General features: G+C 43.6%; 5 protein-coding genes across 7 annotated transcripts; 3 read left to right on the forward strand and 2 right to left on the reverse strand.

Annotated features, from left to right (window-relative positions):
- The first annotated feature begins 901 nt into the window (after positions 1–901).
- On the forward strand, positions 902–4,854 carry LOC4341736 (auxin efflux carrier component 2-like). The gene is made up of 7 exons (NM_001421678.1): positions 902–1,992; positions 2,087–2,271; positions 2,360–2,663; positions 3,702–3,787; positions 3,887–4,044; positions 4,166–4,242; positions 4,332–4,854. The coding sequence occupies exons 1-7, from the start codon at positions 977–979 to the stop codon at positions 4,396–4,398; spliced, it is 1,893 nt and encodes a 630-aa protein (NP_001408607.1). The 5' UTR covers positions 902–976; the 3' UTR covers positions 4,399–4,854.
- Positions 4,855–9,868: 5,014 nt separating this feature from the next.
- LOC4341738 (uncharacterized) lies at positions 9,869–10,381 on the reverse strand. Its single transcript, XM_066311919.1, has one exon. It carries the CDS (start codon positions 10,266–10,268, stop codon positions 10,062–10,064), a length of 207 nt encoding a protein of 68 aa, XP_066168016.1. The 5' UTR covers positions 10,269–10,381; the 3' UTR covers positions 9,869–10,061.
- Positions 10,382–12,998: 2,617 nt separating this feature from the next.
- Positions 12,999–16,259, forward strand: LOC107281312 (protein ANTAGONIST OF LIKE HETEROCHROMATIN PROTEIN 1). Its single transcript, XM_026025994.2, has 2 exons — positions 12,999–14,873; positions 15,019–16,259. The coding sequence occupies exons 1-2, from the start codon at positions 14,638–14,640 to the stop codon at positions 15,902–15,904; spliced, it is 1,122 nt and encodes a 373-aa protein (XP_025881779.1). The 5' UTR covers positions 12,999–14,637; the 3' UTR covers positions 15,905–16,259.
- A 14-nt stretch (positions 16,260–16,273) lies between these two features.
- Positions 16,274–18,161, reverse strand: LOC4341739 (glutathione S-transferase T3). Its single transcript, XM_026025995.2, has 5 exons — positions 18,031–18,161; positions 17,689–17,818; positions 17,382–17,607; positions 17,119–17,315; positions 16,274–17,007 (listed from the first exon to the last, which is right to left on the reverse strand). Exons 2-5 carry the CDS (start codon positions 17,815–17,817, stop codon positions 16,972–16,974), a joined length of 588 nt encoding a protein of 195 aa, XP_025881780.1. The 5' UTR covers position 17,818; positions 18,031–18,161; the 3' UTR covers positions 16,274–16,971.
- A 1,504-nt stretch (positions 18,162–19,665) lies between these two features.
- On the forward strand, positions 19,666–23,091 carry LOC4341740 (ubiquitin-conjugating enzyme E2 22). Of its 3 annotated transcripts, none has more exons than XM_015789043.3 (7): positions 19,666–19,985; positions 21,390–21,477; positions 21,600–21,744; positions 21,896–21,973; positions 22,069–22,181; positions 22,284–22,387; positions 22,550–23,091. In XM_015789043.3, the coding sequence occupies exons 2-7, from the start codon at positions 21,475–21,477 to the stop codon at positions 22,863–22,865; spliced, it is 759 nt and encodes a 252-aa protein (XP_015644529.1). In that variant the 5' UTR covers positions 19,666–19,985; positions 21,390–21,474; the 3' UTR covers positions 22,866–23,091. The 3 variants fall into 3 exon arrangements, with proteins under 3 accessions (XP_015644529.1, XP_015644530.1, XP_025881836.1); XM_015789044.3 differs by having other exon boundaries at positions 19,666–19,956; XM_026026051.2 differs by lacking the exon at positions 19,666–19,985 and adding an exon at positions 20,052–20,348.
- The last annotated feature ends 1,071 nt before the right edge of the window (positions 23,092–24,162 follow it).

A 24,162-nucleotide genomic window follows, 5' to 3' on the forward strand; every position in this document is an offset into this window, starting at 1 on the left:
TTAACATAGCTTCACCTATATGAATGGAGCCCAACTCACCTATATGAATGGAGCCCAACTCGAATTAATACCTATAGCTTCAGCTCTACTACACTGCTAACCTCTCCGGTCATAAGTGCATGTCGTTTGATTTCGTTTCAGTCTTTGGCATTTGGCTGAAAAGTTTTATTAAGCTTATGATTATGAAAATATTTTTAAGATAAATCTATGCATATCATTTTCTATGTTTTCAAACTAAATATTTTATTAAAATTTATGAATAGTGCCAAATGAGTGTAACTTAACCTTTTTTTTTATTTCATGTAGTTTCAAATCCTAGACTTGATACGAACGCTTGCATTTACAATTTTCTAAATGTGTTTATGGAATAGGGTGTGCGTGTATATATAAGGGGTGAGTGTGCGCGTGTTATGAACGTCTATATTTTTACTGTAATTTTAAAGGGTAAATTGGAACCATGCCATTATAATTTTGCAAAGTTTGAGATATGCCATCGGTATCTCAATGACATGTAGGACCCACCCGAGTCAATGATATGTGGATCAGGATGACATATCTCAAATTTTACAAAATTATAATGGCATAGTTCCAATTTTCCTAATTTTTTTTAAAAGAGAAAAGTATAGATGTTCATACACCAGAAGTTTAACCTGAGGAAAAAAAACATGAATATCTTCCTTTTTAGGGTTATGGCCGTTGTCTTTCAATTTGAACCAGTTCAGTGTTTACCATTTTTATTACCAAAGGTCCAGTATTTACCACTTAATTAACACTGCTAGTGGTGATTAACTACAACTAATTGTCAATCTAACACTCCCATTAACTAACTGCGTCATCGCCACCGTCGTCATGGCATCTTCTCCAGCTATATAACCATCCTTGTGCCTCTCTTGCCACACTTAATTAGCTCGTTCTCTTGTGTCAAGAAAAAAAAAGAAAGAAAAAGCTCGCCGCCGCCGCCACCGTCGCCGGCGCGATGATCACCGGACGCGACATCTACGACGTGCTGGCGGCGATCGTGCCGCTGTACGTGGCGATGTTCCTGGCGTACGGGTCGGTGCGGTGGTGGGGGATATTCACGCCGGACCAGTGCTCCGGCATCAACCGCTTCGTCGCCGTCTTCGCCGTGCCGCTCCTCTCCTTCCACTTCATCTCCACCAACGACCCCTACTCCATGAACTACCGCTTCCTCGCCGCCGACTCGCTCCAGAAGCTCGTCATCCTCGCCGCGCTCGCCGTCTGGCACAACCTGCTCTCCCGCTACCGCCGCAATGGCGGCGCCGCCGCGTCGCTCGACTGGACCATCACCCTCTTCTCGCTGTCCACGCTGCCCAACACGCTGGTCATGGGCATCCCGCTGCTCCGCGCCATGTACGGCGACTTCTCCGGCTCGCTCATGGTGCAGATCGTCGTGCTCCAGAGCGTCATCTGGTACACCCTCATGCTCTTCCTCTTCGAGTACCGCGGCGCCAAGGCGCTCATCTCCGAGCAGTTCCCGCCGGACGTCGGCGCCAGCATCGCCTCGTTCCGCGTCGACTCCGACGTCGTCTCGCTCAACGGGAGGGAGGCGCTGCAGGCGGACGCCGAGGTGGGGCGCGACGGCCGCGTCCACGTCGTCATCCGCCGCTCCGCCTCGGCCTCCACCACGGGCGGCGGCGGCGGCGCGGCGCGCTCCGGCGTGTCCCGGGCGTACGGCGCGTCCAACGCCATGACGCCGCGCGCCTCCAACCTCACCGGCGTGGAGATCTACTCGCTGCAGACGTCGCGCGAGCCCACGCCGCGGGCGTCCAGCTTCAACCAGGCCGACTTCTACGCCATGTTCTCCGGCAGCAAGATGGCCAGCCAGATGGCTAGCCCCATGGCGCAGCACGGCGGCGCCGGCGGCCGCGCCCAGGGCCTCGACGAGCAGGTCACCAACAAGTTCGCCTCCGGCAAGGCCGCCGACCCGCCGTCGTATCCCGCCCCGAACCCCGGCATGATGCCGGCGCCAAGGTAAAATGAAACTGATTATTAACACCTCAAAATTTCTGTTCATCGATCGTGTTTTGATCGAGTTGGATTTTTGATTTTGTCGCCATTGCTACAGGAAGAAGGAGCTCGGGGGCTCAAACTCCAACTCCAACAAGGAGCTACACATGTTCGTGTGGAGCTCTAGCGCGTCGCCGGTGTCGGAGGCCAACCTCCGCAACGCCGTCAACCACGCCGCCTCCACCGACTTCGCCTCCGCGCCGCCGCCGGCAGCCGTTCCCGTCGGCGGCGCCACTCCCAAAGGTACTCTCTCATCCATCCATTGACGCACACGACGACGATCACACCACATGTGTTCAAGGCTTCGTCTAATGGTGCGTGCATGCCACAGGGGTGAGTGGCAGTGTCACGCCGGCGGCGAAGAACGGCGGCGGCGAGTTGGAGATCGAGGACGGGCTGAAGAGCCCGGCGGCGGGGCTGGCGGCGAAGTTCCCGGTGTCGGGGTCGCCGTACGTGGCGCCGAGGAAGAAGGGCGGCGGCGCCGACGTGCCCGGGCTGGCGGAGGCGGCGCACCCGATGCCGCCGACGAGCGTGATGACGCGGCTCATCCTCATCATGGTGTGGCGCAAGCTCATCAGAAACCCCAACACCTACTCCAGCCTCATCGGCCTCGTCTGGTCCCTCGTCTCCTTCAGGTATTGGATTCTCACCGATGTTTTCGGTACTCAAGCTGACGTTCTCGCTTCCACAGTTCCACTTCATCGACGCCCGCTTTCCCGGTCGCTTCCCTCTAAGATGGAACACTCTTCTGCCAATACATTTTGACATCCCACAGCTATGACAGATCGCTTATCCCGGTTCATCTTCAGGGCAAGGGCGCTTTTTTTCAAGTTATACCGAATTATCAAAACAGATTATTTACTCTCCATTTCAAAAAAGTATTTTATAAAAAAAAATATTCTTCTACTACATTACTTAGATTACTTGTTTTAAGCTAGTTGTTAAGTTTTTTTTTAAATTGTTTAATTTATTTGTATAATGAAATCGATAATCTGCATAGTAATCTAAACCAAATAAGTAATATACACTTGAGTTCACGATCTGATCAATTTATGTTGTTCGAAGCTACAAAAAGGATATATTTTTGCTATGCTATTCGTTGCTAGATTGCTTGAAATTTTAATCTAGGAAGAGGCAAGATCGATGAGAACTTACTTAACTTCACAACTGGATTAGTGTTTTCTGAACGCATGTGAGAGCACATGATAATTACGTTGGTCTCGGATCTGGTCCAGCACATGCAAAGAACATACACACGTATGCAGATGCAGGTGCAGGTGCAGGTCTTATGTGAGCCCTGGAGTTTAGCAGCAGAGACCAAATCTACCGAATCAGCTGCGATTGCCGTGTTTGTCCCCATCCAAGACAGACACGGCGAATTCGGCTCAACTAGCTAGATGATCCATCATGTGTACAAGAAGAAGAGCAAAAAATGTACAATGATATGGATGCATCATTGATTCATTGTACTACTATCTTACCATTAGATGGCACATCTAGAGGGAGGGTTGCAAGAACAGGGCATTTTTAGTGGGGAGGAGCACATGCCTGCAAGCATCTAAAATTGCATACATGCATGATACATCTAGCATTGATTCTCTTGTCATACAATTTTTTTTTACATTGTGAAAATATATGCTTAATTGCTTATTGACTTTGTGAATTTGGATCAGGTGGAATATCCAAATGCCTTCAATAATAAAGGGCTCAATATCAATATTGTCAGATGCAGGGCTAGGAATGGCTATGTTCAGCTTAGGTACAGAGTTGACCTTTTTGATACATATCTATAGCCATAACTAGTGAGTTTTTTCTTTGCTTTGACCAAGAAATTCTGACAATAGTATATGTAACCCAGGCTTGTTCATGGCTCTGCAACCAAAGATCATTTCTTGTGGCAAGACCGTTGCGACATTTGCAATGGCAGTGAGGTTCTTGACTGGTCCAGCTGTTATTGCAGCTACTTCCATTGCCATTGGGCTCAGGGGAGTACTCTTGCATGTTGCCATTGTTCAGGTAAGCAGTAGATTCTTTATTTCTTGCAATCATCTTAAAAGAAAAAAAATATTAAATTTTGTAATTATGGTGAATTGGAATGTATTGTGGTGATCTTATAGATTAATTGATTGTCAAACAGGCAGCACTTCCACAAGGCATTGTCCCGTTTGTGTTTGCCAAGGAGTACAATTGCCATCCTCAAATACTTAGCACAGCGTAAGAAATGCATGCTTAAACTTTCTATTTGTTCGTCCATACGGTTGCTGAAGTATATAGCCTAAAATATATAAATGTGAAATTTTCAGGGTTATTTTTGGGATGCTCATCGCGCTTCCGATCACGATACTCTACTATGTGCTTCTTGGGATATAGTGTTCTTGAAGAAGGCAAAAAAGAAAGAGTAGGGAAAAAAATAGGATTCTAGGTTTCTAGAGGAAAATGCAAAAGAAATATGATATGGGCTTTCTTGAAGACCTGAAGAACTACCAGAGCTGAAGAATAGGGAAATGAGATCAAGTAGGATCCTAGCTAGAGAGAAATGCAAAGGAAAGACACCCCTTGATTACAATTTTTTAATTTTTTCTGCAACTGTTTTGGCATCAAAGTAAAGGTTAGGGCCTTGAGTATGAAGAGTTCAGCCGTTAATTTGACAAGTTGGGTTGGCGGTACTAAAGATTCCACCAGTTGATTCCCTTTGTTCAAACACACATTATCGCTCTGCACATTTTTGCTTGATCTTTGCCACAGCTGCAAAGGTAACTGTAGTAACTTCGATCCTACACTGGGATAAATTAAAGTAATACATGATGTTTCCACAGTGCATGGCAAGATCACTCTGGTACTCTTTGGTTAAAGAGCTGGCTGCTTCAATCCAATCCCTGCATGAACAGATTTTTTAGAACTCTGAAGGATGGTAGTAATAGTAACTTGGTAGATAGTTAATTACAGCATTGTTTATTGATGTGTAAAGGCGTTATGTAGCTTGCATTGATGAGTCCAAAGCAAAGGGTTTAACAGTGGATCCACATGTGGGGAGTATCTTATGATTGTTAGGAGTAATGTTGTCTTTGTCTGCCTAACAGTGTTGGTCGATCAATAGTTAACTGTCTAAGGGTCAAATGGTAGCTAGATCCATGGCCTGCCCCACATGTGAAACCTCTGTATTTTTTGCTGCTAGTGGGATGTCCTTTGTTGCATGGAACATGCAAGATGGACTAGAATACTGTGGCTCTGAATTGTTAAATTACCGACTAATTAGTCTTCAGTCGGGTTAACTTAACTTAAACATAATGCATGCTTGCATTCTTACATGAAGGCCGCCTTTAATCAGTCCGAACCATCCAAAGCTGCTGTTATGAAAAGTTCTCTGTTCTGACGAAGTGAAGAGGGTTCATGCTTTTGAGGACTCCTACAGCACAGCAAAACTAGCTATAGATCAATTTCCTATAAGTTTATCAGAACAAAGTTTTCTTCTCTTTTTTTTCAACTTAGAGAAGGAAAGTATATATCCAAAGAAACATGAAAAAACAAGTATAAATGGGTTACTTCATTAGTAGCCAATGGAATCCAGTCAAACGACATAAACAGCAACCGATCATACTAATTAATCACATGAAACAGCTCAGGTTGTCTGGAGTATAACTTTCTCCTGTATAATTTGTCAAGCATCCCGGCGATATCAGGCTTTGGAATCTCAAGAAAGATATGCACCGCAGTTGAATATTCAGGTCCCGTTGAGGAGTGATTCAGTGAACAGAAACCTCTTGGCTTCTCCCGTCCATTGATCAGTGAGCATCGATCCTATGAATTCAGACTTCCAGTAAATTTGTGCATGCAACGGATGCTTCCTTAAATTTGTATCAGTTGCATCGGTATGCACAGGGCTTTATTTTGGAATGACGACGATGATGATGCAGAGAACCCAGGTACTTCGAGAACTGAGAGGCTTGCGTTCCTGTGGGCTTGTAACAGAAGGAGGTTGCTTGCTTGCCGGGATAGCAACCAGTGTTTAGGTTCCTCACCCAAGCGAAATTACTCTCTCCGTTTTTTTCAACGTTTTTCAATGTATAACAGATTTTTTGAAATACATTTGAGTATTCGTCTTATTCAAAAAAATTATGTAATTATAATTTATTTTATTATGACTTGATTTATAATCAAATGTTCTAAAACATGATTTAAATATTTTACTTAATTATTATTTATTTTATTATGACTTGATTTAGCATCAAATGTTCTATAAACATGATTTGAATGTTTTTATGTTTGCACGAAATTTTGAATAAGACGAGTGGTCAAACATTGATCAAAAGTCAACGGCGTCATACGTTAAAAAGGGAGGAGTACTATTTAACGCAGCTACCTTCCCAACGTATACTTATTCAGATGAAAGTTTTTCTGATAAAGATTTGTAAAAATAATTTCATAAAAAATATGCCCATGAAAATGGCTATGAGAAAACGCTCCGCTACATGTGGTTTGGGCCGTGCGGGATTCGAGCCTCCACACGCTAACTCGGCGAGCTGGAATTACCGGCTTCTAGGTCTGCATTGGGCTGCCGTGAAGCGGGCTGAGAATAACTGTTAACCTGAGTTATGGAGATACAGTATATTCGTGTGGTTTGATGTCTCACCAAACTTTGGTACACGGATATCCTCCCTCTGTCTACTTTTGATATGCATATTTTTAAATTCGAAAATTTATTTTTGATAGACATATTTCAACCCAACAATATATCATCTTAATGACTTTTTCGGATTTAATGCGTGGCTCTTCATTCTTCCACACAAGATTGACTACATGAGCATCGCGAAATGTAAATATTAATGAATCGCTTGTTTACAAGGAGTAACTAGTAGCATGTTTAAATGGATGATAAGTAGAATTACTTATCATTGGTTTGTGTGCTAAGATGAAATATAACTATCAAAATTAGATGGAGGGAGTATGAGTTTTGCCTTAATTTTGCTGGTGCGGTACTCCTAGCGTTACTCCCTTCATTCCAAATTAATCTACATATTTCATAGGTACACCAAGACTAAGAAAAACTAATAACTCTCTCGTACTATATTTAATTTAGCAACAAACTCGATGCATGCACCAACCCCACTGTTTCCTAGCCAATAGCAAATCAAAATATTGCATGTGGGTTATAAATAATTGTGTGATGCATGCATCAATGTCCATTTACTCCAATGAACAAATAACGATTAGACTTAATGAATGAACACAAATATGTAGATCATTTAAGAAAAAAACTATATGTAGATCAATTTAAAATGGAGTGAGTATTTAGCAATCGATTGAACTTAGTACATCCGTCCTTTATTTCTTTTGAATTTAAACTTTACCTCAAAATAATTATTACAATAAAGTACTACTTAAACTATTAATCACTTATAATTTATTTTTTTTCTTTCTACCCGTAGCCATCTTCTCATATTCAACCATATGTCATTTAACAAGCAATATTATAGTATTATTTTTCTCAAACTTTAATCTATGCTAGTACTATATACTAAGAATAACAATAATATAGGACGGATAAAGTACTCCCTCCATCCTATAATGTAAGGGATTTTGGGTGGATGTGACATATCCTATTACAAAGGCTCTGTTTAGTTCCCACACAAAAATTTTACACCATGTCACATCGAACGTTTGAACACCTGTATGAATTATTAAATATAGGCTAAAAAATAACTAAATGCACAGATTGCGACTAATTTGTGAGACGAATCTTTTAAGCCTAATTGCTCCATGATTTGACAATATGGTGCTACAGTAAACATTTACTAATGACGGATTAATTAGGCTTAATAAATTCGTCTCGTGGTTTACTGACGGATTCTGTAATTAGTTTTTTTATTAGTACCCGAACACCCCATACGACACCCTATATAATTTCCGATATTACATATTAAAACTTTACACCCCTCGATCTAAACACACTTGTACTAGGATGTGGCGGAGGGAGTAAGGCCGTGTTTAGGCCCTCCTCCAATTTTTTTTTGACATATACAGACACAAATTTCAAGTATTAAACGTAGACTAATAACAAACCATATTACAAATTCCGCATGTAAACTGTGAAACGAATTTATTAAGCCTAATATATCTATTATTAGCAAATATTTATTGTATCACCACGTTGTCAAATCATAGCGTAATTAGCCTCAAAAGATTCATCTCACAATTTACATGCAAACTGTGTAATTAATTTTTTTCGTCAACATTTAATGCTCTATATATGTGTCCAAATATTTGATGTGACGAAATTTTTGAAAGTTTGAAGGAAACTAAACTAAACCTAAGTACGAATCTCAGTTGAGCTTGTTGTGGACAGCGCACCGACCAACTCTGTCACCTCATGTCTGATGACACAGAAACATTGTCCATCTCATCGCTCTCACAGTCACCAGATACCGTGAGGCACGGAGGCAAATACCCAAAGCTACTCCTAGTTTGTAGTACTAGGGGCTGTTTGGTTTTCACGAACTTGTTTCAAGTACCTGTCACATCGGATGTTTGGATACTAATTTGAAGTATTAAACATACACTAATTATAAACCTATTTTATAAGTTTGGACTAATTCACGAGACGAATCTTTTAAGTCTAATTACGCCATGATTTTAACAATGTGATGCTACAGTAAACTTTTGATAATTATGGATTAATTAGGCTTAAAAAATCGTCTCGCGGATTAGCTCTCATTTATAAAATTAGTTTTTTTATTAGTATATGTTTAATACTCTAAATTAGCGTCTAAACATCCGATATGATACGGGCTTAAAAAGTTTTAGCCCCGTATAAAGATTGAATGGGAAACCAATGCCACACACTAGCTCGATTTCATGGGTCTACCTGTGCTGCCTGGTGCACACGCGAGTCATCATCGGCAAATCCAACGACGATCGCGACGGACGGACGAAGAGGGAGGGGAGATACACGTCTTTCTCGACCAGCAAACCGACCGAACTACCCGCATGATCGCGATGCGCCGCCGCGACTGATAGCACCAAGGCCTTATCGCCTTGTGACAATTTCCCCCTTTTGTTTTTCAAAAGAAAAACAGTACTCTCACCATCCTAAGATATAACACCGTCCTAAAATATGGAGTAAGAACTTCTAGCTATATGAGATATATTCTAATATTATAAATAGGTTATGCCTAGATTCATAGTACTATGTTATTTTTCATCCACCCAAAATTGTTATATTTTGAGACAGAAAGAGTAATATAAACATGACGTTTGACATGCATACACTCACTCTAATAAAACGTACACGTACATCCTATACTTATAAACACAAGAACGGCATAACTTTAAAAACAGTATAATCGTAGACACTCAATACATACACAATTGTCCTTATAAATACATTCGCACATCTCACCTATATAAACACCTTCAAAAACATGAAAAATATAATCTTGATGAAGTCACTATAAACACCACACTATCAATAGATGTATCGTCTATTAATAAAAGAATAATTATCTACCCCCACTATTAAAATGATCTAATCCTAACAATAAACCTGAATACGCAAGTTGCTAATATTGAATTTCTTTTTAGAATAGAGTAGTACAAACAACACCCGTATCAGTTAAACAGATTACTCCCTCAGTCCCAATATATTGGTCCATCCTAGGTTGCAATATATTGGGACGGAGGGAGTATCACATAGAAGCAGAACTCAACTTCGCGCAGTCTTTTTCTTTCTTTTAGGTACCTAGCATCACGGAACCAACACATCGTCGTACACGCAGCATCGGCAATAACACCCCTTGTTCACCATCCATGGACGAACCAAAAAATAAACGCAACAAGAACCAACTCATCAAATACTACATATGCTCTATTTTTCTTCTCGCTGGGAAAGAAGCAGCTAGTTCCAGATCTAGAACAGAATTTATCAAATCACCTTCCCGGAGAAGATAGACGACGACAAATCTCCGAATCAGGGGAAAAGAAAATAAAACAAAAGAAAAGAAAAAGGAAGAGAAGAGAAAGAGAGGTCGCTACTACTACTAGTCATGGACAATTGCGGGGTAGGAGACGAGGCGGCGGTTGCAGGCGGTGCAGGAGAACCTCCGCTTGTTGTTGAGGCAGAGCGGGAGGAAGCAGAGCACCCACTTGGCCTCCACGTCCGTCGCCGCCACCCCTCCGCCGCAGTACGGGCAACTCCCCGGCGCCTTCTGCACCCCGAGCAGCTTCTCCTCCTTCCCGCACATCATCTCCGCCGCCGCCGTCACAGCCGCATGCAACAACAGCAACAGCAACAGCAAACTCAGGTGGTAGTAGCTAGCCTAGATTAATTCTCGTTTTGCACTGCACTGCCACTGCCGATGGATGCCAGGCCAGCCAACGCGATGGTATTAAACCCGGTGGGGGCTGTGGCTGTGGCTCGCGTCGCCGCGCAATCAATGCGTTTTTTTGTTGTTGTTGTTGGTGCTTGGTGGTGGTGGTGGTGCGGTTAACCGTGGCACCGCACGATGCCAAAGCGGCAGGCCCGTTTCATCGGCGGCGCGCGCGTCAGATGCCGCTAGCTTGCGTGGGTAAATTTGGCCAAGGCACACGCTGACAATGCGCCAGAAAACGTACGTTTTTTGGCGAGAGAGAGAGAGAGAGAGCGCTCGCTCGGTGTTCACGTCTCCGTGGCGATGGCGTCTCTGGTATTTCGTCGTCGTCGTCTTTGGCGGGATGTGTTGCGTTTCAGCAGGGGGGGGTGACGCGAGAAATTTAGGGTTGTGTTTGGTTACCCGTATCACCCTAGCCTGGCTATCTCTCTCATCTAGGCTGAGTTTGACCTGGCCAGAAGAATACATATGTAGCTGTTTGGTTAGTTGTATTGGTCTAGCCAGGCTAACATGAGATTTTGTTTTGGTTGCCTGTATGAGGGATACTGTTTAGAAGGAATTTTGTTTGGTTGGTTGCATGATGTGAGTGTGGTTATCTCTTCGTATACATATAGTTAGGTGAGGTTACCTCTACAATATATAAAAAAATAATTAAAAAAATTCTTAAGGTGGATGAACCGGTGAAACTAATCTACTACTAGTAATTCTACATACAGACTTCTCTGTTGCTAGTGAAAAACGAAAGAAAGAAAGAGAAAACGCAAAACGAGGGGCAAAAAAAAAAGAAACGAAAGAAATAGAGGAAGGGGATCGGTGCTGCCTTCGTCACCATCAACTCCTCTCTGCCCACAGCCGCATGTGCGCCCATCTGCCCGCCGTTCGCCGCTCCTCCGCCCGTCTTCCGGCGCTTCTCTTCGTCCACTGCTCCTCCGCCCATCTTCTCATGCTCCTCTCCGTCCGCTGCTCGCTGCTCGCCGCTCCTCCGCTCCATCAGATCTGGCTGACAGAGGGAGACGACGGTGGCCGGCGATTGAAGATGGGGGCACAGTGGGAAGAGGAGGAGGGACGCGACAGCACGGTGGATCCGCTGTCCTCGTCGCCGCGCCCTCCGCTGAGCTCGTCGCCGTCAAGCTTTTTGCCTCCTCATCACTAGCTGGATCTGGCAGTGCTCACGCCATTAGCGAGGATGTCTGGGCACAGCGGTGGCCAGAAATTGAGGGGGGGATGGTGGGAAGAGGAGGGGGATGCAGCAGTAAGTCAGATTCGTCGGGTGCCATTCCCTCCGTAGAGCTTGTCGTCGCCCTATCGTTCGTTGGGAGAAAATGAGGAGGGGGCAAGGGGCGGGGTGGTGACCCCATCACCTGCCCTTGCACACGCGGGTGCAGCGCGTTGCATCGCGCGGGCCTGGCCGAGCAGCGAAGCTCAAATCGAGCGTTCCTGCTCAGCCTGGCTGTGGGGGCTTTTTTGCATCCGCTCAACCTGGCTGGGAGTAAGGTGCAGGCAACCAAACAGCGACCCACTGCATCCACGTGTGCGAGCCAGGTTCCATGCAGGCAACCAAACACACCCTTAAGGTGCGTCTCGTCGTCCCCGTGTTCTGTTTCGGTAACTTTCGTCTCTTTGCTCCGTGCGTGACTTGGGAAGGTGGAGTTTTCGTACGTATTCGGTTTGTTGCTGTACGCGTGTGTATCAGTGTCACGTTTGTTTCGTGCAAACGGCGTGAGACCGTGAGACGTGCCGAGAACGTAGAAATTTATGGCTCCATCGTTTGGCTTAGGGTGTGTTTAGTTCATGTTAAAATTAGAAGTTTGGTTGAAATTGGAAAAATATGATGGAAAAGTTGGAAGTTTGTGTGTAGGAAAGTTTTGATGTGATGGAAAAGTTGGAAGTTTGAAACTAAAATCGGCCTTATTTGCAAACGAAAAATAATTTATTAATAAAAATTTTGTATATGTATTCTTAGCAATCTAAAAATAAAGACTAAAAAATAAACTAGGATAAGAAAAACCTCAACATTAATCTAAATTGAAGATTGAAAATTTAAATTTTAGCTTATGAGCATAAGAAAAATATGAGGTTGTTCGTAGGATTCTCTTAATTAGGCCATTTAGTGTGATGAGGTAGCGAGTGGCTCAACTCTTCATATCGGGCATCCACAATATGCATGTAAAGTGGGTTGTAAGGAATAAAATACTAGTACTACCAAGTTGTATATATTATGGGAGTAGTACGTAACAAATATCAGGTGATATGCTGACTACCTAGTCATAAGGAATAAATAAATCATTTGTCTTATCTCTCTATCATGGCCAGTGGTTGTGGGGTCCAGTTTACTATTCATTTTTCTTCTTTCACCATTATAGCTACAACAATAACTAATACCCATAAATTAGGTAGTAAGGGTCTATTTGGATTGTTACCCTGCCAATTTTTTGGTAGTACCAAAATCTAGGCAAGTTTTAATATTACCAAATATTTGGTAAGGTAAGATTGTTTTTGATCATATTTGGTTTGCTACCAACATAGAGTCAAAATGTGAAATTGTAGTAAAGAATGTTCTAGATAATGCCAAATCTAGATTAGGTATTACCAATGAATGGGCTTCAATCCAAATCAAACACAAGTACTATTCAAATTACCAAAATATTGATAGGGCATGTTTTTGGTAGCAATCCAAATTGGCCCTAAATATTGGTGATGCCCTAGAAAGAAGATTGTCCTAACTCCATGTCAGCCCATCAAATAACCTTGTCAGACTCCTCGTGCCCTGCAGAGGACAAGAGTGCCCCATGAAAAAAAAAGAATGATCTAGAGGAGTGGTTCAAAAGGAAAGAAATAATGGGGGTGGCACCTTACAAAACCAAAGGAGAAAGATAGTATTCCGATGAGTTACGAGCAAGCTCATCTCTAACTCACCATGAGACGTTAAGCTCATCGTTACCGCTCCATCTACACCTTCAAGCTTTCCGTCATCGCCAAAATACGAACAACTGCAAGATCTGAGCCGCACGAAGCCTATGGATCCACAACAATTTTGTGTTTGCTACGTAGAGCTCCCTGAGTTCCTCTTTTCCATCCCATTCGGCGACAAGGAGGAGGTGAAGGTAGCATAGCGTTCGATGACTAGGAGGAGAGGCAACTCTTGGTGTTCAGCATTGGGCAACAAGAAAGAGAGAGCCATGGCATTTGGTGATTTGGGGGGGGATTATGGTAGGGAGCGATGAGGTAATGGAATCTAAGTGCGTGGAGGAGAGAAAGGGGTTAGGAGGGAGGAGAGACACTGATAAGTGGACCTGTGTGAAGTTAATGATAGATATGTAGTGCCATTTCTTACCACAAGGTATACAATACAAAAATCTTGTTATTTTAATAATATAAAATTTAATAAAGCCTTTCCTTCCAGTTCGGAAAACGAAGCAGCTCATTAGCATATAATTAATTAAGTATTAGCTAAAACTAACTTGAAAAATGGATTAATGTGAGTTAGGAACCCATACAAACAAACGCAGCCTAAGGAGACTGGAACACAACTACCCCAAAAGATAGGCATCTATGTTAAAATCTTTACATAGCATCATATTATATGGCGCGCACCCTGTTCTTGAGACCACTTGTAGGACTCTGGAGATTTTCTTAACCAACTCTTAGAAAAAAAATGACTGTTTACTTTTATTTCTCTTTCGGTGAGGAAGATGATTTCTCGATTGGTCACGGGACACACCGGCAGGCGGCAGCTGCCAGCAGAAGGGACCATGCACGCATTCGAAACTCATAAGACTATCTCCAACAATAATACCCTTAACAGGAGACCCATTGGACGGTATGCGTCGCTTGCGGCAAAAGGGTCACGCACCTATTTCTTGCCTTCTCCAACAGCGAACGCAAAAGGAAACCATGCAATGCGGACAGTTTCCTTCGCGGGCCCGCAATGAAATTTTTACGCGGGAAACGGAGGGTGTCGTGCGAGATATACCGGGCGCGGGGCGCGGGACTACGGGGTTGGCTCGATGGCGGGATTGTTTTGCCGCCCTGGCTGCATGTGAGAAGGGAGTCTCAGTAGCAGCGAGGTAGCCGCCGGCGAGCAACCGTTCGGACAAGGCCGAACGTTGGCGCAGCAGAGTCAATCAGAACACAAGTAATCTGATTTCTAGCATTTGCTTGTTCGATGTCACATTCCCTTTTAATTTGTGGCTAATTTGTCCCTAAATCGGCTTGGCTTTAGACCTGCACTTCCGTTGTGGTGGCCATGGCTTGGAGTTACGTCAAAATGTCAATGTTTGGGACAGCCGCAACATACTCTGAGGACGATGAGATCATGGCCGCAGTGGTCATCCTCACCCAGACGCCACGAAAACGCCCTTGGGGAGGTTCAGTCCCTGGCCACAAGACTTATAAGCGTGATCGAATTGCAGCAGACTGGCAATTGAATGAGGACTACTTCGTTGAACGTCCACTTTACAATGAAGAACATTTCAGGAGGAGGTAGAATCTTTGGCCCAGTTTCCATTTTCATGACATATTTGTGTTGAAGGAAATGCCAACATTTTCATGATCAATTGTATATTGCTCACTATTCTTGTAGATATATTGAATTAATTTGATAAACAACTGTAATTTTGGGTTGTAGGTTTCGCATGAGACGGGAATTGTTCCTTCGAATAGTGGATGAGGTCACAGCCAAGAACAGGTTCTTCACACAGAGGAGAAATGCTGCTGGGCAATTAGGATTCTCTGCTCTTCACAAGTGCACGGTGGCTCTAAAGATGCTAGCATATGGAGGACCGGCTAATGAGTTGGATGATCATTTGAAAATGGGAGAAAGTACTGCCCTAAAGACCCTGAAGGAATTTATTATGACTGTGATCAAGGTGTTTGGCAAAGAATTTCTTCGTCCTCCCAGGAGTGAGGAGATAGAGCACATATTAAGCATCAATTTGGCCAGAGGTTTTCCGGGAATGATAGGTAGCATTGATTGCATGCACTGGGAATGGTCTAGCTGCCTGACTGGTTGGCAAGGCATGTACAGAGGGCACAAAGGCAAGCCAACTCTAATACTTGAGGCAGTGGCGACCGAGGATCTTAGGATTTGGCATGCTTACTTTGGTTTACCAGGGTCTCACAATGACATTAACGTTTTGCATCGTTCCAATGTTTTTGATGATGTGCCTAACGGGAGGGCACCCTCTGTTGAGTTCCATGTCAATGACAATATCTATTCCCTTGGATACTACCTAGCAGATGGCATCTATCCTGATTGGGCTACACTAGTGAAAAGCATTGCTTTGCCAGTTAGCAACAAACAAAAGGTATTTTCAGAGCAACAGGAGTCGTGTAGAAAGGATGTGGAGAGAGCTTTCGGTGTCCTGCAGGCTAAGTGGAAAATCTTGCATAGGCCAGCTCGTTTATGGAGTCCAAAAGTACTTAATTCCATCATGCGTGCTTGTGTCATACTTCACAACATGGTAGTTGAAGATGAGCGTGGGGTTCAGCTACCTACTGTCCATCCATCATAATGGCCTGGAGTGTCCGACCCACCTATTAACCAGGATAGGGAAATCCCGGCAATTGAGAAACTTGTTGATGCTCAAAACATCATTCAGGACAGAGAGACAACAGCATTGCTTCAAAATGACATGATGGAACACATGTAGATGCCATATGGCCAATGCTCTGGTCCCTTTGCTCCAAATCACAGGAACTAGTCTTTAGTTGTAGGCTTAGTTTTTTTGCTGCCTACTCATAAGACCTTTGTATTTTGTTGGCTGCTCACATGAACTATAGTGGCTGAAAGATATTTTGTTGCCTGTTGGTAAGAAATATATGACATTTTGTTGTTGATAAGAAATATATGACATTTTGTTGCTGAAATGAACAATAGTCACTACATGAACAGACACACATCACTCCAATAGATAATAGTACAAAGTTGCACACAATAGAAAAGTTCAACTCAAGCGAACCAAGTTGGACATATATTCAACACACACGCTCCTTAGTCTCCGTTGTTCAAGGGACTACTGAATCCTCTGCGCTCCATGATTTGTCGTTGCATGCCTAGATAATAGTTCTTCAGATAAGGGGGGACCTTCTCAATGTCAATGGACATAATACTAGACTCAGCTGACATCAGTTGAGCCTCAGTCTGCTTCTCCCTAATCTCATTTTCCTTCTTGTGCTGCTTCACACTCATCTTCATATGCTTCTTCTGAAGGTTGAAAAGATCCCTCTGAATTTTAATTTTTTCGTCCTTCCTACTAAGGATTTCAACCATCTGCTGGTCTTGCTTCAGTTCGGTCTTCTCTGATTTCTCCTGCAACCGCTGGAGGACTTCAACTGTTGTACTAGATGATGATGTCTCTGCATAGCTCTTCAATCTACGCCTCTTCGCACTATCCCTACCCTCAGGCCGTGTTGTGTCTATATTCTCATTCCCAGATTCTGCATGGCCGGCTACAGTATGGCCTTGAGTTGAAGGAGGTTCCATTCGATCAGGTGATGTAGAGTTGTTTAGCTCAAGAAACTTATTGTTCCATTTGGCCTCGTTGCGAAGTAGTTTCCAACAATGCATGAAGGTAAAAGGTTATGTCTTCTCGTACATTTGTACAGCATCATCTATCTGCAAATATGAATATAGATTAAACCTTCTATAAAAAAAATAGATTAAACCGGTTAGAAAGTAACCATATGTAAATTAGATAGATGGAGGATAATATGAGTGAAAGTATACCCGATCCTGCTCATTTTTTCCGCTCTCATTTAGCCTATCAACAGCTGCTTTGTGCCCACAGAACTTGTTTATCGCTTTCTGAATCAATGCCCACCTGTGCTGAATAGCAATCTGGCTACGGTTGGACCCTTCAGGTTTGTGCTCATTGAAATAATCACGCATCCTCTTGTAATAACCACTTGAAGTTTGATTCACACCTGCATGTTATGCCACCATGTTATTTGGGCATCAAAGAATTCATAAAAGATGTTGCAAATGATTACCTGTAATAGGGTCTTTGCTAATATTCAGAAATGCTGAACACACCACCATGTCCTCCTCTTTGGTGAATGCAATTCCTCTCCTGGACACCTTCTTCTTCTTTGCAGCCCTCTGTGATTTCAATGATGGAGGGTCCTCAGAGCCAATGTTGTTGTCAATGGAGAGCCCCTGGCTAGGTTGCTCATTTATAGGTGGGCATGACATTTGGGACGAGCCATGCATGTTGAACTAGTGATGAAAAGAACTGTTAATCATCGATGTATAGATATGTAAATAAAGAAAATCATCATATGCATGGCTGCAATAAACCTGGGGGTTCGGAGGAACATCAAAAGAATGCAAAGCGGCAGAAAACCCAAAAGCCCACTGATCTGTCCCAAATATTTCTTCAGATTCGCTAGCGCGAGCACTTGAGCCACCAATACTTTTATCCATCATCCTATTACAACAGAGATTCAATTAAACATGGCACAAACATGCTGGGGAGGGTGCGGTCAACAAAAATTTGAGCGGCGTCGTCGGGGCTAGGCACAGCATGCAGCGTGATGCGCCCTTGGCTAGGGTGCGAGCGGCCGCGGCCAAATCCACGTCCAGAGAGAGGAGAGATGGGACCAGGGATGAAGGAGGGTGGGGTTGGAGAGAGATCCATACCTGCGAAGCCTAGCTCAGAGCAGATCTCGCCGGCGGCGGAGCTTTCCCTATTGCCGGGGCCAGGTGCGCTTTCCTCTTCTCTCCACCTCCCGCGAAACAGTTGCGCCAGGTGTTTCGGTCGAGGAGAGAGGGCGCTCATTTTTGGGTTCCGCCTCGGCTGGAACCCAAAATAGGTCCTTAGTATGGGTACTCTGTTGGACCCTGTTTTTTTCCGCTACAGTAGCCTGGAGCACATATTTTGGGTTTGGGTGTCGCTATGCCTAGCCTGTTGGAGATAGTCTAAGCCTGTGCTGTGTGTTGGTACAGTTATGATCTCGTATGTCGACATGACATTTGGCCCCCAATGGTTTGGCCACTATTACGCCACATGTCAGTATCCAGCAGGCCTAAATTCGTACAGCATGATTGTGATTCTTGTCACTGTGATGCCAAGCAGGCGAAGCTATGCTTCAACAGCAGCGATGTCCTTCGTCCTTGGCTTTACGTCATTTCTCCCCGATGGAATCAAATCAGAAACACACTCAATTGTGACTAGGATCTTAGGAACATGTGTGTACTAATAATCACACAGTGCAGAAAATGGAGTGCCCCGGTGATGAACTGCCTGATAATGCCACTGCTCATCGTCAGCTGTGGTTAATTCTATTGTTTGATTAGTTTGCGGCGGTTGGCTACACGTGTTGATGCCTGCCCAGGTGCACACCTTATACATAGCGTCTGGTGATAAAACCTGAGCTAATATGGCGTTGTCCCATTAGGCCCAGCAATAGAAGGCCTAAAATCAGTGGCGTAGCTAGCTAGGTGGCACTATGATCTATGGACCACCTAAAAATTTGATCGAGATTAAAACTATAGTATATATGCTAGATAATATAATAAAAATTGTATAATGGACCACCTTTACTCTAAATTTTAGCTACGCCACTGTCTAAAAGGGGCTATGGACCCTTCTTGGGTAAAAAGACGAGTCTTGTCTTGCCAATACAAGAATCACAGGAGATATACCATGCCCATAGTAGTTTCTCGTGAACTTTACGGAACATTGGTTATACTGCATCCGTACTCCAAACTCCAACGACACATGGATAAGCAGTTTAGCACATACTCCCTCCATATGTGAATATTACAACCTAAAATCGAATATAACTTAATTTAGTACTATAATTTAAACAGAACCTATAATTAAAGAGACTAACTGATAAATATATTCAGATTTGGATTACTATGTTATTCCATTAGTTATAGGTTATAATATTCTAGCACGAATGAAGCAGTAGCCTCGAGCCCTCTACTAATTATACCGTTGGTTTCTCTCATTCCAACCGCTCCCCGGCGACGCTCGCCGGGACGATTTCGAACTCGTGAAAACGGCCCGGCCCAAGGCCCAACCAAAGCCCCCTCTCCCCCACCCCCCAACGGCTAACTAACCGAGCGCGTCGGCGAGACGGCAAAGCGGGACCCACCCCCCAACACGCGCCGTGCACGTGGGGCCCACCCCGACGTCAACGGTCGGATCTCGCGCTCGGCGCACCACCGCGCACCGCGCGGATCTCGTTTTTATTTCCGTAGGTTCTCGAGTCGCCCTCAAATCCTAATTACCCCTCTTCCTCCTCCTCCTCCCCCCCTTCTCCCCCCAAATCGAAGAGCGCCTCCTCCACGCCCCTAGGGTTTCCTCCCCCTCCCCCCTCGCGGCCTCTCGCCGGCGGCCGCCCACCTCCGGGGATCCTCTCTCCGGCGCGGAGCTTCCTCATCCTGCCCGTCGCCCGCCCCAATTGCCCGGCCGCCGCCTCCGCCGCTGCTGCAAGGGAATCGCCCGGCGCCGCCGTTCCCCCCCGATCGTCGTACCGTTGGCTGGTTGCGTGCTGCTGCGTCGATCTCGTGGGCGGGTCACCCGGAGGCGGCATTTTAGCGGCGGGACTCCGCGTGGTACGCTTCCCTTTGCCCTTTTAGCGCAGGTAAGGCGTCTGTTTCGTCCTGTTGATGGAGATGAGATCTTGTTAAGACTCGTTTTATGTTGATAGTGGAGGCGAGTGTGATCGATCGGTCGATCTATTAATCCGGAAGTACATTGCGCCCAATCTCATCTCTGAGCAGGGGGGACAGGACATGTTTGTGAATTCTAAGAGGACTATTGTTGATTAGGTTTCTGTTCACTAGAGCGAGAAGCACTCCGTGTTGTTCCTGTTAAATTTTCTGTTCACACATGATGCATGGGTGCAGGGCACTGGCCCCTGAATATACTTGCCCTGAATAAATATGCAGGAATTGTATTTGCATGGTGTGGCGGGAGTGCGCGATTGCGCGCGCGAAAACTCTCTGTAAGTGGAGGGAGCGAGGCTATAAAAGTTAATTGGCACTTTAGTAGTAGTTACTATTTATACGCTTGATTGGTCAAGTTAGTAATAAATAAGCGCTCGGAGATGGCTCATTACCATATTTGCAATATTGCAGTAGCATGTGATAATGTACGTAGCCTATTTACGCAAACCGCCAATTCTGGTTTGTGGTCTTAGTGCATTGTTCCAGTGTTATTAGCTTCTCGATGTTGCAGATACTATGTTGAAGTACTCCATGTTTGCAAGTGTTACTAAGTAGAACATTGCTTCCTAGTGGGATTAAATTACTAATTTAGCACTTAAATTTACTTGGTGTGAGTGTGCACATGCACTTGCATGCGTGAGGGGACTTGTGGAGAGGGAAAGAGTTGGTATATCAGTAGGAAGTGATGTTAAATCGTCGAGTTGGTATATCAGTACACAGAAATGGCTTTTAGGTTAAGATTATTGTGCGATAACACGACAAATGCAATGTATGATAACATCGATCTCTCCTGCATGGCATATGCAATGTGTTGCTATCCAGTCACTTTTGCATTCATCGTGAGTTTTTATTTCTAAAAAACAGGTGCCCCAGCCTTGTACCGCTAAAGCCACACAAGTGGCCAATTATACCGGATAAGCGACCGATTATGCTGCACAAAATACTAAAACGTGGGATGACTGCACGAAACCACTTACTGTTTTTTAAAATATTCATTGTATGTATCATTCATAGCAGTATAATCTAGAACCATTAAGTGACCCCTAGCACATATAGTAGTTGTTCATTTGTAGTGTATTGGATATAATATTTGCTTGGTGCATGCACAATTGCATATTACTGCAACAATAGTTTCTAGTTTTGCAAGCCACGTTTTAATTTTTGGTTACCTGATACAGTCTTCATTTTGCTGCTCCGTAGATATCAATTGAAATATTTTGAGTGCTGTACTGTTTTTTTTTCTGCTAATTTTTTTGTTCAAACATTCTATATCAATCCAATCACACATCCCTAACTATTATCTATTTATTTTCTTGTAGGCTTGTTTTGGCGATTGATCACACTGTAGAAATCAAATTCCAAGTGAAGTTGCCAAACAATTACCTATCTGCTGTTATTGCTTCCATGGTAAGCCATCAGAAGTATTTAATAATTTTGGGACCTCATTCATTTTCAAGAGAACACCACTTCAAAGTAGCTATTCTCTCTTTCATGATTCTAACTTCTAATTGTATGTCTGCATTACCAAGGCAACCAACGAGAACCTCCCACCAAATGTCGTTAGGCAATTGGCTAAGGAACTGAAGAGTCTTGATGAGTCACCTCCAGAAGGGATTAAAGTTATTGTTAATGACGATGACTTCACCACCATTTTTGCTGATATTGAGGGACCTGGTAATGATATATCAATATATGCTCTTGTGCTTGCTTTGCACCATTCTAGCACATTGTTCTGCTGCTTGCAGTGCATAATAGAACCCGTATTATTTTTCCTGTTGTACTTCTTACACCATATTCTGAAAATCTGAATCTTGACTTGGTGCAGCTGGAACTCCATATGAGAATGGAGTATTCCGTATGAAGCTATTGTTGTCTCGTGACTTCCCTCAGTCTCCTCCTAAAGGTAGCTATCCCTCAAAACTTTCAGTAATGTTCTTCTTTAGTTCTTCAAGTGAGGCATTTGGTTGTAAGTCTTTGACCTTCCCTTTTGATTTGCAGGATTCTTCTTGACAAAAATTTTCCATCCAAATATAGCAACTAGTGGTGAAATATGTGTTAACACACTGAAGAAGGATTGGAATCCTAGCCTTGGATTAAGACATGTTCTGCTGGTAACCAGAATCATATTATTCCAGTAATGTTACTTTGTAAGCAGTTGCTGAGCTATGATTTAGCACAACAGCGAGTAAGAGTTCTTTCTTGGCATGTGACAGGTAGTGAGATGCCTTCTGATAGAACCATTTCCTGAATCTGCCCTTAATGAGCAAGCTGGGAAATTGTTGCTTGAGAACTATGAGGAGTATGCACGGCATGCAAGGTCAGTTTTTAGCGTTGTAATATCAAACCTTGATTAGAGCTCTACTGGTCAAAGAATGCCATATTAGGATTGCCACTGTAGCATGCTATGTTGTTTCACTTGCTAAAGTTTCATGTGGCTCTGTAATTAGTTACTGATTATTTCATGTTGCTTCATATCCAGGCTATACACTAGCATCCATGCACTTAAACCCAAGAATAAGACCAAGAGCGGGACTATTTCTGAATCAACCACAGCTCTAAATGTGGATCAGTCAAACAATGCTGTCAGCAAGAACACACCATTGGGTCCAGCAGCATTATCTACCTCCACTGCAAATAAAGCATTTGGCTCTAATTTGCAGGATCAGAATGCTGCTCCTTCTGATCCTGCCTTGGGAGCATCAGCAGTACCCAAGAAGGATGGGCTACATGCTGTGAAAGCTCCGGTTGAGAAGAAGAAGATTGATGCGAGGAAGAAGAGCTTGAAGAGACTATAAGTAAAACAGCCTTGGAAAAACTGAGGCTGTTAGTTGTAGCTAATAATCTAGATTTCTTCATAAGTTCCAGATCACCAGATGCATAGTAAAATCGATAATAATGTGGGGGCATCTGATGCAATATGAAACGGCGTTTGGGTTAAACAGAGAAGAATGTGTGTTGTGACTGTTGGTGTACCATACTGTCTGTGCAATATCAATTGTTCGGAAGAATACTTGTCTTTTCTGTCGTTGATTGCCCCTGTGAGCTCTTTTTGTTAGTGCTAATGTTTATGTATTATATCATGTAGTAGATTCATGTCTCCAGGGACCAGGAGTAGTTAGTTGTTCAGTGGTGCTGAAGCTTACATTCGCAATTAAGTTGTCTGCTGAAATGAACCAATGGACTGTTGACACTACCTGTCTAAGATTCGTACCATTTTGTGCAGTGTGACCAACAAGCTGCTGAAAGGCCTGACATGAGTCCCTATCATGATGATTTATTCAGCTATAAATCTCATCCTTCTGGAAGTAGGCCTGGGTTATTCTATATCGGAAGCCATCATGAAGTTTTCAGGTAAGGTTCTTGTACCAAATCTCCTTTTTAACTGCAATTCTTGGGCCACCTTGATTCTTCAGCTACTACATATAGGCTCTGTTCGTTCTGGGAAGATAGGGGAGATTGATTCTCGTTTTCTGCGTGCACGTTTTTCAAACTACTAAACGGTATGTTTTTTGCAAAAAAATTCTATAGGAAAGTTGCTTTAAAAAATCATATTAATCCATTTTTAAAATTTAAAATAGTTAATACTCAATTAATCATGAGCTAATGGCTCACCTCGTTTTGCGTATCTCTCCAATCTCCTCAATCCCCTTCTCCTCAAACACATCCATAGTCATCACACAGGACATCTACCAACACTCCTTTGCTCAAGCACTAACTCATGTCTACTAATTTCATTGCAAGATTTGATTCGTGTTAAAATCATCTTTTCAAAGTACGTCTTCCACTTCATCTGTGAGTGAATTGCAATTTGCAAAAGCAACTAGCCAGCCAAGCCCATCATGATCCACTGTCCAAAGTTCTCGTGACCCAAAGAGGATTCAGGAACTTTCACAGGGAGTTGCTGAGCACTGCATGCACTAGGCTTTACGCCTTTTTCGCTTTTGATTTCTTATCTGATTGATTACTTAGACCCGGAGAGTGAAAAATTCCGGATCAAATGGGCCCAAAGAAGAAAAGGAAAGCGTAGATGCTAAATGGCATTTGCAGTTTGGAACCAGGGGCGTTTTCCATCGTCGGTGACGTCTTTTGCTT

The sequence above is a fragment of the Oryza sativa genome, chromosome 6, assembly GCF_034140825.1.
Source record: "Oryza sativa Japonica Group chromosome 6, ASM3414082v1".
NCBI lineage: Eukaryota > Viridiplantae > Streptophyta > Magnoliopsida > Poales > Poaceae > Oryza > Oryza sativa.

Bases quoted from the DNA above. Each gene is read 5' to 3' on its own strand.
- LOC4341736 (NM_001421678.1), top strand. From the start codon at position 977: ATGATCACCGGACGCGACATCTACGACGTGCTGGCGGCGATCGTGCCG. The intron at 3,788-3,886 runs GTACAGAGTTGA...TATGTAACCCAG, and splicing joins AATGGCTATGTTCAGCTTAG to GCTTGTTCATGGCTCTGCAA. The intron at 4,045-4,165 runs GTAAGCAGTAGA...ATTGTCAAACAG, and splicing joins TGCATGTTGCCATTGTTCAG to GCAGCACTTCCACAAGGCAT.
- LOC4341738 (XM_066311919.1), bottom strand. From the start codon at position 10,268: ATGATGTGCGGGAAGGAGGAGAAGCTGCTCGGGGTGCAGAAGGCGCCG.
- LOC107281312 (XM_026025994.2), top strand. From the start codon at position 14,638: ATGGCTTGGAGTTACGTCAAAATGTCAATGTTTGGGACAGCCGCAACA. The intron at 14,874-15,018 runs GTAGAATCTTTG...TTTGGGTTGTAG, and splicing joins GAAGAACATTTCAGGAGGAG to GTTTCGCATGAGACGGGAAT.
- LOC4341739 (XM_026025995.2), bottom strand. From the start codon at position 17,817: ATGATGGATAAAAGTATTGGTGGCTCAAGTGCTCGCGCTAGCGAATCT. The intron at 17,608-17,688 runs GTTTATTGCAGC...TTTCATCACTAG, and splicing joins ATGTTCCTCCGAACCCCCAG to TTCAACATGCATGGCTCGTC. The intron at 17,008-17,118 runs GTATACTTTCAC...TCATATTTGCAG, and splicing joins GAAAAAATGAGCAGGATCGG to ATAGATGATGCTGTACAAAT.
- LOC4341740 (XM_026026051.2), top strand. From the start codon at position 20,287: ATGCAGGAATTGTATTTGCATGGTGTGGCGGGAGTGCGCGATTGCGCG. The intron at 21,745-21,895 runs GTAATGATATAT...GACTTGGTGCAG, and splicing joins TGCTGATATTGAGGGACCTG to CTGGAACTCCATATGAGAAT. The intron at 22,182-22,283 runs GTAACCAGAATC...GGCATGTGACAG, and splicing joins GATTAAGACATGTTCTGCTG to GTAGTGAGATGCCTTCTGAT.